This window comes from Lissotriton helveticus, chromosome 10, assembly GCF_964261635.1.
Source record: "Lissotriton helveticus chromosome 10, aLisHel1.1, whole genome shotgun sequence".
NCBI lineage: Eukaryota > Metazoa > Chordata > Amphibia > Caudata > Salamandridae > Lissotriton > Lissotriton helveticus.
In genome coordinates, this window is record NC_136071.1 from 416211259 (window position 1) to 416224566 (window position 13308).

Below are 13308 nucleotides of genomic sequence, written 5' to 3' on the forward strand. Positions count from 1 at the left end.
GGCTGTATGGTCCTGGAGGGCTGTTACCATCCCCCGCAGTTGACGTACCTCAGTCTGTAATGCGTTTAGGCCTCCTTCACTGGTGGTAACCCTGTCCGCCACCTTCCTGATATCCAGGCGTAGATGGTTGATGTCCATGGCCATCCCATCCATTTTGGTTTCCAGTGCCACTCAGGAGTCATGTATAGCTTCCAGAATGTCTGCGTTGTCATGGGCTGCCGAACCCTGGTGGGTCCCCTGCTCAGGGTCCGCTCTAAGGCGGTCAGCCGAAGTCGGGCCTGGAATCGTGTACTGCATCATTTTATTTGTTTGGGTGCCTCTAAGGGGTCTATCTTTTCCCATGTCCAGTGCAGATGTCTTTTCGGGCACTTCCTGGTGACCCCTCTGTCAGGTAAACAATGATGCTGGAGCCAGTCCAGAGGGTATTCCCCAGGCATTCTGCTTTACCCCCAGACTGAAGTCACGGGCCCCAGGGTCACTGGTATTGCTCAGGTTACCCATGCCGGAGGCCAGGGCAGCTATTTGGCACCACTGTCCCGCTCATTTAGCGCTACCACTCGTACCCAGATCCACAGCCTACCCGGCCCTCCACCTATTCGCTAGGCCAGTTTTCCGGGCCCACTCACGCACTGCACAGCATGTCCAGCATCAGGGAAGTCTTGTTATTTGGGGGGATCCTTACCTCCCCTGCGGGAGCCTCATTCCCTAGCCACTGTCCATGAAATCCTCCGCCCTGGCCTCACATCAGCCAGGACGTCTGGGGCAGTCCGTGGCAATCCCCATCTCTCACAGTGACGCGGGGGCTGCCATCTTAGATAGCAGGATTCCGACGGGTCTCTGGCGGCCCGTTTCAACGTCTTCCAGCCTCAGGAGTGGGTATCCTTACCACCCCAGCGGGAGCCTCATTCTCCAGCCACAGTTTATTGCATCTGCCATGCTGGCCTCACCTCAGTCCCAGCGCTACGTCTGAGCTCCACCCACCGGTGGAAAAGCATGTTGGGGCAGGAGCAGCGCAGATATGCGTCTAGCAGGCCATCTTGTCAGGCCACGCCCCTTTACGACATTTTTATACTGGCGAAATAAAGTAAAATGACTGACTGACTTCCCGACTTGTCCAAGGACATGGTGAGGGCATTTTAAAGTTGCACCAGGGCAGCGTTGTCATAGGGCGAGTGGGGTTTAACCAATTCTGCATCACCTTGCCCAAGGGTGAGGGGGAGAATGAAACATGTCAAGCATTATCCCCTCTCATTCACTGCCCAAATGAATAGGAGCTCTTCAATTACTTCATACTCTCATCACTCGAAGCAAAGGGGGTGGAACATGCCCCCTTCTCCTTGATCTATCAAGAGCAAGGGAGATAAAAATGCCATATTCCATCTTAATCTCGAAAATGTCATGATTTTTTGTTTTTGCGGAAAAGCCGCTCATAACCGATTAGTCAACCTTAACACACTTTGAGCTTTAGCTTTGGTTAGAGAAGTGTTTTTACAACTCTGTTTAACTCACTCAGACAAAACTGCACAAAGCGTTCAATGCTAAAGTTTCTTTGTATATCAGGAGTAAACGTGTAATTTCAAGTACCACGACGATTTCTCCTTCTGTTTCGAAATTCAGCTTTAAACCTTCATTTTCGTCTCAACTCTAATCGTGAGTAACTCAGGGGAATTATATCGTGAAAGCACCCCTTTCTTCATATTCGTATGTGGATAATTACAACGTTGTGGCTCCAACGTTCATCGTGTATGAACTTTGCAACCTCAAGACTGTATTTAAAACGGTTACCCTCGCGTGTACATTCACCATTGACTATTTTCAAAAAAAAAAAGGGAAAAGTCCGACTGTATGTTAATGAAAGTCTGACTGCTTTGAGAATATATTTGCTGACTCTAACATCTGCACCCTGCGATTCAGTTTATTAGCGTTGTGTATCTTTTAAATAAGAATTAACGCTTACCGAATGCACGAGTGTCTCGCTCTCAGCAGTTTTGAATCACGCAGCAGCGACGCTTTGGAGAACTGAATTCTACGCGCGCTTACGTGATTCCTTCTACAATTCATCGACGTTTGTAAGCGTCATCACGCTCTCCATCGCCATCTTGTGGTTGCTAGGACAACGCAATCACGGAAACGAAGAGCGTTTTCTCCGGTCTACATTTGGGTATTTATGACTTTCTTTATCTGAAATTTCGAGCGCTTTCAGCGGAAAACAAATCGGATAGCGCATTTTACATGAAGTTTAACATTTTTCTTATTTTCAAGTGCATGCAGCAGGAAATTTATTCCTGAAGCCCATTCTTTTCGTTCTCTTTTAAGATAAAAGACATTATCAATATTTTCAATATTTCAGCATATATTCATCTTATTTCGTGACAAAATTTTTTTGCAAGATGTCTGTTGAAGCTACTCCTTCAAGATCCAACCCAACAGGAGATGCAAATACAGACACCCATCTATCGTACTTACAAATTAATTCTCCTAAAGAGTTTTTATCAATCCCTGGAGAACCAGTTGTGTCGTGGTTAGACTGGAAGGAGTACTTTTTGAATTATATAGCGAATTTGGAAGATGTCAATGGCGTCTTCACTCCTGAAAGAAAAAAAAGAATGTTACTGTACTCTTTAGGTCCTAAAGGTCTTCGCATTTTTAATGAAATGCACAAACATCAAAGTGCGGAGGGAGATTTGGATGTTTTTAAAGCAGCTATTGTAGATCTTGATGATCATTTCTCTCCTGTAGTTTGTATTGCCGTTACCAGACATTCTTTTTTCCACAGGAAACAACAAAAGCACGAGTCCATAGAAGAATATGTGTCTAGTTTAAAAAAATTAGCTGCTAAATGTAAATTTGCACAGTTGCATGACGATTTAATTAGAGACCAAATTGTCATGTACTCTAAAAATAGAACTCTACAAGAGAAATTGTGGGTGGAAGGTGATAGTTGCTTGAAGGATATTATTGCTTTAGTGAAAAAAGCTGAACTTTCAGAAAGGTGTGCCAAAGTCACGCTTTCACAGGATAAAAAGGAGGAGGTGGTTGGTAAGATTGTGGAAAAAAAAAAATTCTACACCAATCAGAAAAAATTCGAAAAAAAGAAACCCAATAGTTTTGACAAGAAAAAGTATGAAGGCAGGGAACAGAAAACGTTTAGTAATGTTGTGTGTTACAGGTGTGGCAGTTATGCACATTCTGCCACTTATGAAAGATGTCCCGCCAAAGCTGCCAAGTGTTTGGAATGTGGTTTGATTGGTCACTTTTCAAGGGTTTGCAATCGCAAAGCTAAACAAAAACCGAAAAGCAAGATAGCTTGTGTGCAAGAAGATAGTGATAACAATTCATCTTCATCGGAGAATGAGTCACATGTTAACCTTATAAAAAGGAAAAATGTAGTAGTAAACATTACAGGGTCTTCCTCTTCTAAACCATTGTGTTTGGTTTCAGTGGGAGGTATTGTTGTCCAGATGGCTGCGGATTCTGGGTCCCCTTACACGATTGTCTCACAAGATGTTTGGAGGAATCAGTTTGTTGGCAAAATAGGACCTTGGTTAGAAACCAATGACGTGTCCGCTGAAAGCTACACTGGAAACGACATTGATTTCTTGGGTTTTAGAACCTTGATCTTTCGTTTTAAAGAGAGGAAAGCTATTGGGAAGCTGTACGTTGCAAGAGTTGGTCCATCTGTCTTAGGGTGGAAGGACCAGAAGCTTTTAGATATCATTCTTAATCCCAACAGCAAGGAGCAGGTTTTAATCTCCTGTGAATCTGAGGACACAAAGAAGTGGGTACTTAAAGAATTTCCTGAAGTATTTTCGAATCAAATGGGGAAGTTAAAGGGTTTTACTCATCAAATTCATTTAAAAGAAGGAGCTATTCCGAAAATTCATAAGGCTGGAAACATACCTTTCATAATACGAGATGAGGTTAAGGGAGAATTGGATAAAATGTTAGCAAATAAAGTTATCGAACCAGTTGAAGCGGCTGAGTGGGTTTCTCCATTGGTCGTAGCCCGAAAATCCAATGGCAAGGCCCGCTTGTGTGTTGATTTAAGGTATTTGAATAATAACATTTTAGTAGATCAGTTTCCTCTACCTAGGATTGATGAAATGCTCTCCTTGACACGAAATGCAGAATGGTTCTCAACGCTTGACTTATCAGCTGCTTATCATCAGGTTGTTTTGGATAAGAAAAGTAGGCATCTTACATCCTTCTGTACACCTTTTGGCTGTTATAGGTTTTAGCGAATGCCTTTTGGGTTAGCATCAGCCGCTGCGGTGTTTCAGCGGATGATGTTTAACTTATTCAGTCATATTCCTGAAGTCATATTTTTTCAGGACGATATTTTGGTCATGGGGAAAGACAAAACACAGCATGACACCATCCTTAGAGAGGTCTTAGAGATACTCAGAAGCAATGGATTGGTGGCAGAAAGAACTAAGTGTAAGTTTTCAGAGAGGTCTCTCACATATTTGGGGCATGAGATTGGCACTTTCGGTATTAAGCCCAAGACGGAGTTAGTCGAGGCCATTCTCAAAGCAGCTGCACCCAAATGGAAGGATGATCTGCGATCCTTTTTGGGCTTAGCAGAATTTTTTGCGAAATTTGGTAATAATTTTTCACAAAAGACGTATGAAATGCGCCTTTTGATGAAAAATAAGGTAACGTTTGAATGGAGTGATGCTTGTCAACAAGCGTTTGAAAACATAAAAAGAGATATTGCACAAGCACCGACGTTACAGGGTTTTGATCCTCATGCTGCATCCATTATAAACACTGATGCAAGTGCTACTGGTATTGGCGGTGTCCTTACACAAGTGTCCAGTTCTGGGAATGAGGTAATTATAGCTTTTGCCTCTCGTTCATTATCTCCTACTGAAGAAAAGTATTCGGTCATAGAACGAGAGGCATTAGCATGTGTATGGGCCATGGAGCACTATAGTGTTGGGAAAGAAATTTTTGCTAAGGTCCGATCATAAACCTTTGACAAAACTTCTCACCACTGAGGGTCTGTCCAGAGCATCTGCAAGAATTGCTAGACTATCAATGAGGTTACAGGATTATGTGTATGATGTACAGTATGTTCCTGGTACAAAAAATGTCATAGCGGATTTTCTAAGTAGATTTTCCTTACCACTTAAGGAATTAGACAATGATCCATGGAAAGATTATTGTGTAGCTGGTGTGTTTGATGATGTTCCTGGCCTTTCTAAACAAGTTTGGCAGAAGGAATACCATGATGACACAATTTTGCATGCAGTCAAGGACAAAATCGTTAATGGATGGTCAAACGAAGCTAAGGTTGATCCAAAATTGAGGCCATTTTGGGAGGTGCGAGATGAATTAAGTGTGGAGATGGATTTTGTTTGCAGGGGAGGAAGGATTTTACCTCCTTCAGGCATAAGAGACAAGATTATTGATATAGGCCATGAAGGGCACCCAGGAATCTCTCGTACCAAGAGAAACATAAAGGTCTTGTATTGGTGGCCTAAGATTGATGTTGATATAGAGAGAAAAGTTCGTGAATGTTTCAGTTGTGAAAGTGCAGACAAAACCCAGAAGACTTTAAATCCTCCTTTGTCGTCCCTAGGATGTCCGAATTTGCCTTGGGAGTGTGTTGCGTTAGATATTCTTGGACCTGTCTATTGGCAGGATGGTTCTTTGAGGTACATTTTGGTATTAGTTGATCTTTTTTCTAGATGGTTAGAAATGGAAATTGTTCATACTGTGGACACTAAAGCGGTAATTGGGTTTCTGGAAAGGTGTTTCTTAAAAGAAGGTTTTCCAGCTTCAATTTTAACGGATAATGGCGTCCAATTCAAGTCTGAGGCTATGAGAGTATTTTTGGGCAATATTGGAATTGAACAGAAATTTACAGCACTGCATCATCCTAGGGGTAATTCTGTTGTTGAAAGGGTGAACAGAGTTATTAAAGGAGTTTTACAATTGGCAAAAAGAGCTAATAAGATTTTTGAGGATGAACTTAACAAGCTTATCTGGTCTTATAGGATAACTATTCATGACACTGTTGGTGAAAGTCCGTTTGGTTTAATGCGTGGAAGATTTCCCCACTACAAAATTAATCCAGGCTCGATGGGCAGAAGCAAAAGATATGATTGGGATGTGGATCAAGTTAGGCACTCCATTAGTATCTCTCAAGAGAAAAATAAGGAGTTCTTTGATAGCAAACATGGTACTAGAGAAGTGTTGGTAAAAGTTGGACAGTGGGCCAGAGTCAAATCCAGAAGAAAATCAGGAAAATTGGAATCCAGATTTTCGGATCCCATGCTTATCACTAAGGTTATGAGGAATACTGTTCAATTCGAGGATGGAAGCATTCACCACATGAGTGGCATAGCTTTAGCTAAGGCTGTTTTTTTTTTCAAAAGATGGTGAGGATAGTTGTAGAGATTATTGGTGGTTAAATGCTTTTTCAAATGTAAAGGAGGGGAATGTGCAGGGTGTTGTTGAGCCTCAGCCTCCTGATTGTGCAGTCTTGCCCGGGTTTAGCTCATCAGAGCCTGTGAGGGGAAATGGTTCCCTTGAACCCCTTTGTCTTGATGCGAACACAATGGGTGGTCCTAGTTCTGATCCAGAAATTCCTGCAGATGTAATTTCAGATCTTCCTTCTGTAGAAGTGACACGCAATGCTGGGGTTACAAAGTCTAGCAGTTTTGGCAGACCTATTCGTATTCCTAGCAAATTTTATGATTTTGTGCCTCTGTAAATATTTATTTATTACCTTTCTTTTGTGTTATAAAGAAGGGGGATGTGTGGTGATGGTATGTTTCTTTAATGTTTATTAGAACTGTACTATGCAATGGAATCTCGTGTAGTGTTCTGAACTTAGTAGGAATGTCGTGACTTCATTATACTGTTACCTGCTCGTTATGCTGCATGCACTTTTATCTCCTGAACTACGAGTTAAATAAATACTTTACACCACTTCCTGGATGTCGTCTTATTGATGAAGAGGTCACTACACACTGCTATTTTATTTAAAATGCAGTTTCTCTTGGCATCATGTTCTTCAAAATATACCTGAAATGCTAAAATTAATGTTCAGGGCTTTGCATTATATAAAAGGTCTACTAATTAGGAATTTCGTTTCTTTGTTTTCTACTCAGTAGTTTCTACAGGTTAGATAGGATATCAGATTAAATCAACATTCACAATTGGAAGCTAATAACCAGTTCCAAGAATTCAGAGATAAACTATTGATAGCTGGACAAATCATTGCATTTTTATTAAGAGATATTTAATATGGTCAACTCCTGTGATTTACATTTTGTGCCGTGGCCTCTCATCTACCAATGATACAGAGAAGGCAATCAAGTACCACTGATTCCCGCCATCTTTAGCACTGTTTCAATAACAATTTTTCAGTGATCTAACCGAGAATCTGTGCTATTGTATTTATGTAGGAATACATGTATTTCATAATTTTGCTAACAACTTCCCCTTCTCGTTATTTGAATACAGTTTGATGAGAAAAGTGCAGAATTTCCCGTGAATGAAGATTTGGGATTGGACAAGGAAGAGTTTGCAAGGTTTATCATTGTGAACAGTCTCCATCTCGTCACTGAATATAATACCCAGGTATGGCCTGAGAGTTTACCCCTTGTGGGCTAGGACGTGAGAATTTCGGCTAACATGGAAGATAATGCTGTCTCTTATGAGAGTCGAAGGGTTTTCCTCCCCAGTCTTGTTGACTTATTTTTATTATTGCTAATTCAAACAAAACGGCTAAATGATAGCGAATAGCTCAGTGAACACAAACCTAAAACAAGCATTTACAATGCAACGGTTTCGCCTTTGGAAAAGTTAGAGCTATTCTTCCAGCAAGTATTTATTCAAAAGCAACATTTTTGGGGGCAAAGAGAACCAAACTTCTAAACACTTTCAAGGCCTACCACTAAATAATTGCATATTATTACATTTAATGGCGCTTTAAAGTAAACCCGTTCACGAGGACAAAGAAAAACGATTTCTCACAAACTGTTCACAAAAAAAAAACAACTTAGTTCATTCAGTCATCTCGGAGTCAATATGCACCGCCAAAACTACCCTCTTTCCCCTGTCGCCTCCCGACCCAACAAACAGAAGCCGTGTCAGGCTCAGTGATTTATAGCAGCCTAATGAGCTCACCTGTAGGAGGGAGGCGGGCTCGGCATCTCATTGGTCAGTCAGGGCTGGACAAGCCGCGAAACAGGCACCCCTCCCTGCCTGCGTAAGCCTCGCGGCGTGGGGGAAGCGGACTTGTATGACGTGGGCACGGCTGGTAGTTTGTCATTATCCTTTTCTTTATTACAATTTTGCATTGTACTGAAAAGTAACCACACCCAGCTCCTTGCTTGGATAGAATCAATATCCATAAAAGGAATAAATTTTTTATTCAAAGACGAGCAGTCCAGTCATTAACAGGTTTCTGATTTAAGTACTGCTGCATTATGATTTTCATAGTTCTGCTTTCGAATTAAGAGTGTTGTTGACAATCCGAAATGTAGTAACCAACACATCGTTAAGTGGGAACGAATCTAGGATTTTGCTCGGCTGAATAGGCTGGTGTCAGTGCTCCCCTGGTGAATTCCTCCCCTATCGTCTTTTGCCTCGACCACCCCCTGTTCCTCTTGCCCAGGCGATTGTCCGCTTTTCAGTCTGCTGTGGTGTTTGCTGTAGGCAGTATGCAGACTTGACTTTTGGCCAGCCAATGCTCAGGTGACTATTGCTGCATAGTTGGATGACCATGATCCACAGACTTAGTCAGTTGCAAGCGAAATTTACCGCCAAGTCGCTCTGGGTCTACGTGCGCTCCGCCTCCGGCTCCTGCTCCCTCAGGTGTATCGACCTCACATTTTGCTCTGCCCCCGATATGCCCCCAAAGACAGCCTCTAAGACTGCATCAGCAGCAGCGAAGACACGCGGTATCACACGCATTGCCGGTCCCGGTGATTCCGATGGAAAGGAGCCGTCAGCTGCCAGCGGGGGTGCTGAGAAGGTCGCGGTGCCTATCGGCACTACAAAGCCTGTTTCTGCGGTTTCTTTGAAAGGCAAGCGGACTGTCCCGCAGCTGTTCCGTCGGCGGTCTTTGAAAGGGAAAGTGCCCCCCGAGGTCAGTGGTATCGGAGTGGGAGAGAAGCTGGCTGATCCATTGAAAGTGATTAAACACCGTCTTGTGAAGGAGGGGGAGGGAGTACCTGTATGTTCACCAGTACCAGCCCCAGTCTCGGCTCCCAGTCATGACGAGGACAGTAGTATGGGGACTGTCCCTTTGGATTCATCGATGACCGATTTAGCGATCTTGCCAAGTCTCTCCAGTGTGAGTGATGCCTCAGTGACTGGCGGTAATGCACAGTTGGGGGGCTGGGGACATCCCTGCTGCTAACAAGGAGCAATGGGAGCTATGCTGGTTCTGTTACTCTCGAACAATGCATTATGGGATCAGTAGTTCAGTTGAACACCCAACCTCCCTCCCACCCTGAAGTAAATCATAAACTGCAGGCTGTTCTATTGGATTCTTTAACAGAAGCCACAGCTGACTCAAAGGAGTCCGAGGGAAAGCAGCTTCCCTAATTTGAATCTGTGAATGTCATATCGCCCCTCCTCCCGCAGCTCGCCACAACACAGTTTAATTCAAAAACCCAACATGTAGTACAATCTTCCGAGGCTTCACACACAACTCACCCCCCCCCTCCCCAGGAGCACCGGGTCAGGTGTCCGTTTCTGCGGCCGGCTCGCTCGCTCCCTGTTCTCACATCCAGCCCCGCACGCTCGTCCTCTAAACCCCTTTCTTCAGTAAGTAAACGAACTCAAACATGAAACCTCGCGCCTGCCTCCTAGGTTTGAAAAGTCACTTTTGCCGAATCCGCGCGCACTTCCGGTTAGTAGCCATGGCGAGATGTTGGCTTCCTCTACTCCTCCCCAGGGCAATAGAAACTGGCTTTCATAGACATAGTGAAAGGACTCCTGCACAGAGCGAAACACTGTGATACTTTATTTATGCATTTTTATACTGAGTTCAACAGCTACTGTGAAATGCCGCAGCCCGAGTCACATGAAGGAAAATATTCCTTTTGCTACGGGCCAACAATATTTCTCGCATAAGTCATTTAATTAAACAACGTTTAAAAAATGAGCCATACAAACGTAACCGTAGTATTTTTTTAAGATTTTTGCTTTTCGGTTTGCTGAACATTTAAGTAACATCAACAAAACGTTTTATGTTTCTATAGCAAGTTAATGAATTAATCAAGGATGGCCCCGAATTGTCTACATTTGTCAACTGTGAATACAATTAAAAATTGACCTGAGGTGAGAGCTGGAAGCTGCCAGATGAAACGCCCACCGAATGCCATGACGAAAAGGGGCGGGACTTAAAAAAAGTCACGGAAACGCCCCCGAATCGAGTTCCGAGGGGAAAGAATGATTGACAGCCAATGTCTTCCAATGGCTAGCCTCCATTTATGGAGCTAGCCAATGATAGACAGAGGCGGGTCATCACCCGACATAGAACGCATTGCTAGGCAAAACCTAAAAAGTCCTAAAATTTGGCACCGATGATATGCACACCACAACTGACGCCGCGCACCATGTTTTGCTCATGGTAGACAGGTTACTTTTCACATTCCAACGACAAAGCTATGTACTCTACATATCAGGGAGGGTGAGTTATAATTTCTCTCGTGTGTTGCATACCATTATTCATAATGTTCTCTGCTTTTTTCGGATTTGTGTTTGGTAAATCATAAATAAGGCTCACACTTTTCCGATTTAATTGATTTTTACAGATAATACAAATGTGTTTTATGTGTGTATGCCTTTTTTAAAAAACAGAAACATTCTGAAAATGTTGGTTCGTGTGAGAGACTCCACTTTACTGTCTTTCATGAATTTCAAGCAACTGCCGAGCAGATAGAAAGCACAGGGAGTTAAAAAGCATTTTGAGCAAGCCATTGATAATCGTCATCGGGCAGACATAGATAACTGGATTAGGCTTCGCATGTATTATCAGACTCCCAGTTAAGCACGGATTTGGAGAAAAAAAAACGATTTAGCTACCCAAATTACACCTGAGGAAGCAAGACAGTTGAGGGGTAAGAGGGAGGGTGCAGTGCGGAAAAAAAGGGAAAACCAAACAAACCCAAAGCCCAACAAACTAGAGAGACATCTCAAACGATATCAGAGATGCAAGATCATACTGAACAGAGAGGGGAGGGAGATAGGTGCACGATGCCCCAAATTTTAGTCTTAGAAGAGACCCCCGGCCCCACTCTGCAGGATATATTGGTTAACTCTGTAGAGGGCAAAGCGGCAAATAAGGTAGATGGTCAACTATGAATAACTATGTGGGATCTCTTTGAATCGTACTTCACCCCATTAGATGCGAGATTATTATTAATTGAAAAACAGTTAACAGAATTGACAGCCTACATTAAAAAAAAACCCTAATCATGGGCAGAACAAGCAGACCCATATTAAACCATCTGTACAACCAGTTAAAAAAGTAGCACCCCCAGGGCCAGCTGCCAAACCAACACCTTCGTTAGTAAAAGATAGACATACTGTGGAAAAGCCTACTAACACAACCCCACAGTCTATCCAGGCACAAAACAATAAGACTGTAGAAAGTTCCTCTAAACCAACACCACAGATAAACCAGGCACGAAGTAATAAGACCCCTAAGGTCCCTGACTTAAATGCCAACAGGAACTGGGATAGGGAACTAACTAACAATAGATATCCCGTCAACTTGCCCCCTGAGGCTAGCCCCTATGTGGTTGTGATGACCGGTGTACCAGAATTGGCCGACCCAGCCATTGAATCTAGTTGGTCTTTAAACAACAAAGTCCAACATTGGCTAAACCTGAATCGACCACTACCTCCTACCTGGTCGAGTAAGATTCTTATGGTCCGTAGGGCCACCTGGGTGGGTCACGGAACAAAATTAATACAAGGAGACTGTGTCATTGTAAATTTTGAAGATCTCCGAACGGTTTACTACATTTGCTCATGGGGCCAATCTGACATAAATATTGGCATAGGTACGCAATATCTTTCCTTTTTCTACCCCTCTAGAAATTGTAATAAACCGCCTTGTGAGGGAACTTGGTACACAATGGGCCCCCGTTCTCGGGGTCCAGCCTGGGAAGCGCGGGGAGGTAATTTTCCTAGGAACAGGTCCAGAGATATCCCTCCTTGGGATGGATGGAATAACATCCCATTGATGACTAGATATAGCTGTGTAGAAATGGTAGACTGACCATCATGGAGGGAGAAACAAGAGGTGAAACCTGGTGAGAAACCTGGGGAGAACATAGATCATACCCCTCAAGCTCCTAACATTATCCCTCCGAACCCTCTCGATCAGGGAGACAGAAACCCCAAGGTAATAGAGGGAGTAGTAGAAAGATACTGGGATATCCCAAAATCGTCAGATTGTATAGTACCTAACATGTGCGAGGACCATGAATGTAATGGTGGGGAAGAATTAGTAATGTGTGAGTATGCAGAACAGGGTAATATCACCAACACAGTTCCACCCCACCAGCAAGGATGTAGGGGCATATTATCAAGGGGGTTTATCTCCGCTTTTTTGGCTTTAAAAGCCAAGAAAGCGGAGATTAAATTATCTCCCTATTACCTAGCTGTCACTAACACCAGTTAGTGACAGCTAGTAGGAGATAGCGACTATCTTGGGCCCCACTTTGCATGTCAGTGATATTTATCACTAATGACATGCAAAGTGGGCGTGCCAAGATGTTAGCAACTGGAAACAGTCGCTAACATCGCTATCTCCTATTACCAACTTTTGGAGATATTCGTGCTTAGCACGAATATCTCCAAAAGCTAACACCTGCCCTGAGCAGTTCTTAGCCATGTTATCCAATGGGAGGTGGATAACATGGCTAAGAGCATTAGCTCGGTAATGCATGAATATCGCTGACTTTTCAGCGATATTCATGCATTGCGGACGTTTTTTATCGCATTTGCGATAAACCTTGGTAATACCAAGGTTTATCTGCGATAAAAATCGCCGCAGCTCAGCGGTAACATTTTGTCTCTAACCAAGCAATAGCGATAATTGTCGCTATTGCTTGGTAATATGCCCCGTAGTTATCTATCCCCCACTCGGGCAAATACAAAGGTAGTAGATGCCCCATCTCCCGATGGGGACATCTTATATATGGTAGAGTCACACAATGATAGACGAGGGTATAAGCTAGCAAATTGGAATATTGCCGGTTGGAACAACAAAACAGGTATCCTGGGCTGGAAAGAAATCCTGGAATCCCACGATATCCTATACCTGCAGGA

At 43.2% G+C, this 13308-nt stretch overlaps 1 protein-coding gene across 4 annotated transcripts in view; it reads left to right on the plus strand.

Annotated features, from left to right (window-relative positions):
• The window catches only part of PDIA2 (protein disulfide isomerase family A member 2), a 1068054-nt gene that overhangs the window by 140534 nt on the left and 914212 nt on the right, over positions 1–13308 (plus strand). For all 4 annotated transcript variants that reach the window (XM_078662895.1, XM_078662896.1, XM_078662898.1 and 1 more), the window contains one exon: positions 7477–7593. In XM_078662895.1, the coding sequence (XP_078519021.1) occupies positions 7477–7593 (117 nt within the window). The remainder of the gene's footprint in view (positions 1–7476; positions 7594–13308) is intronic.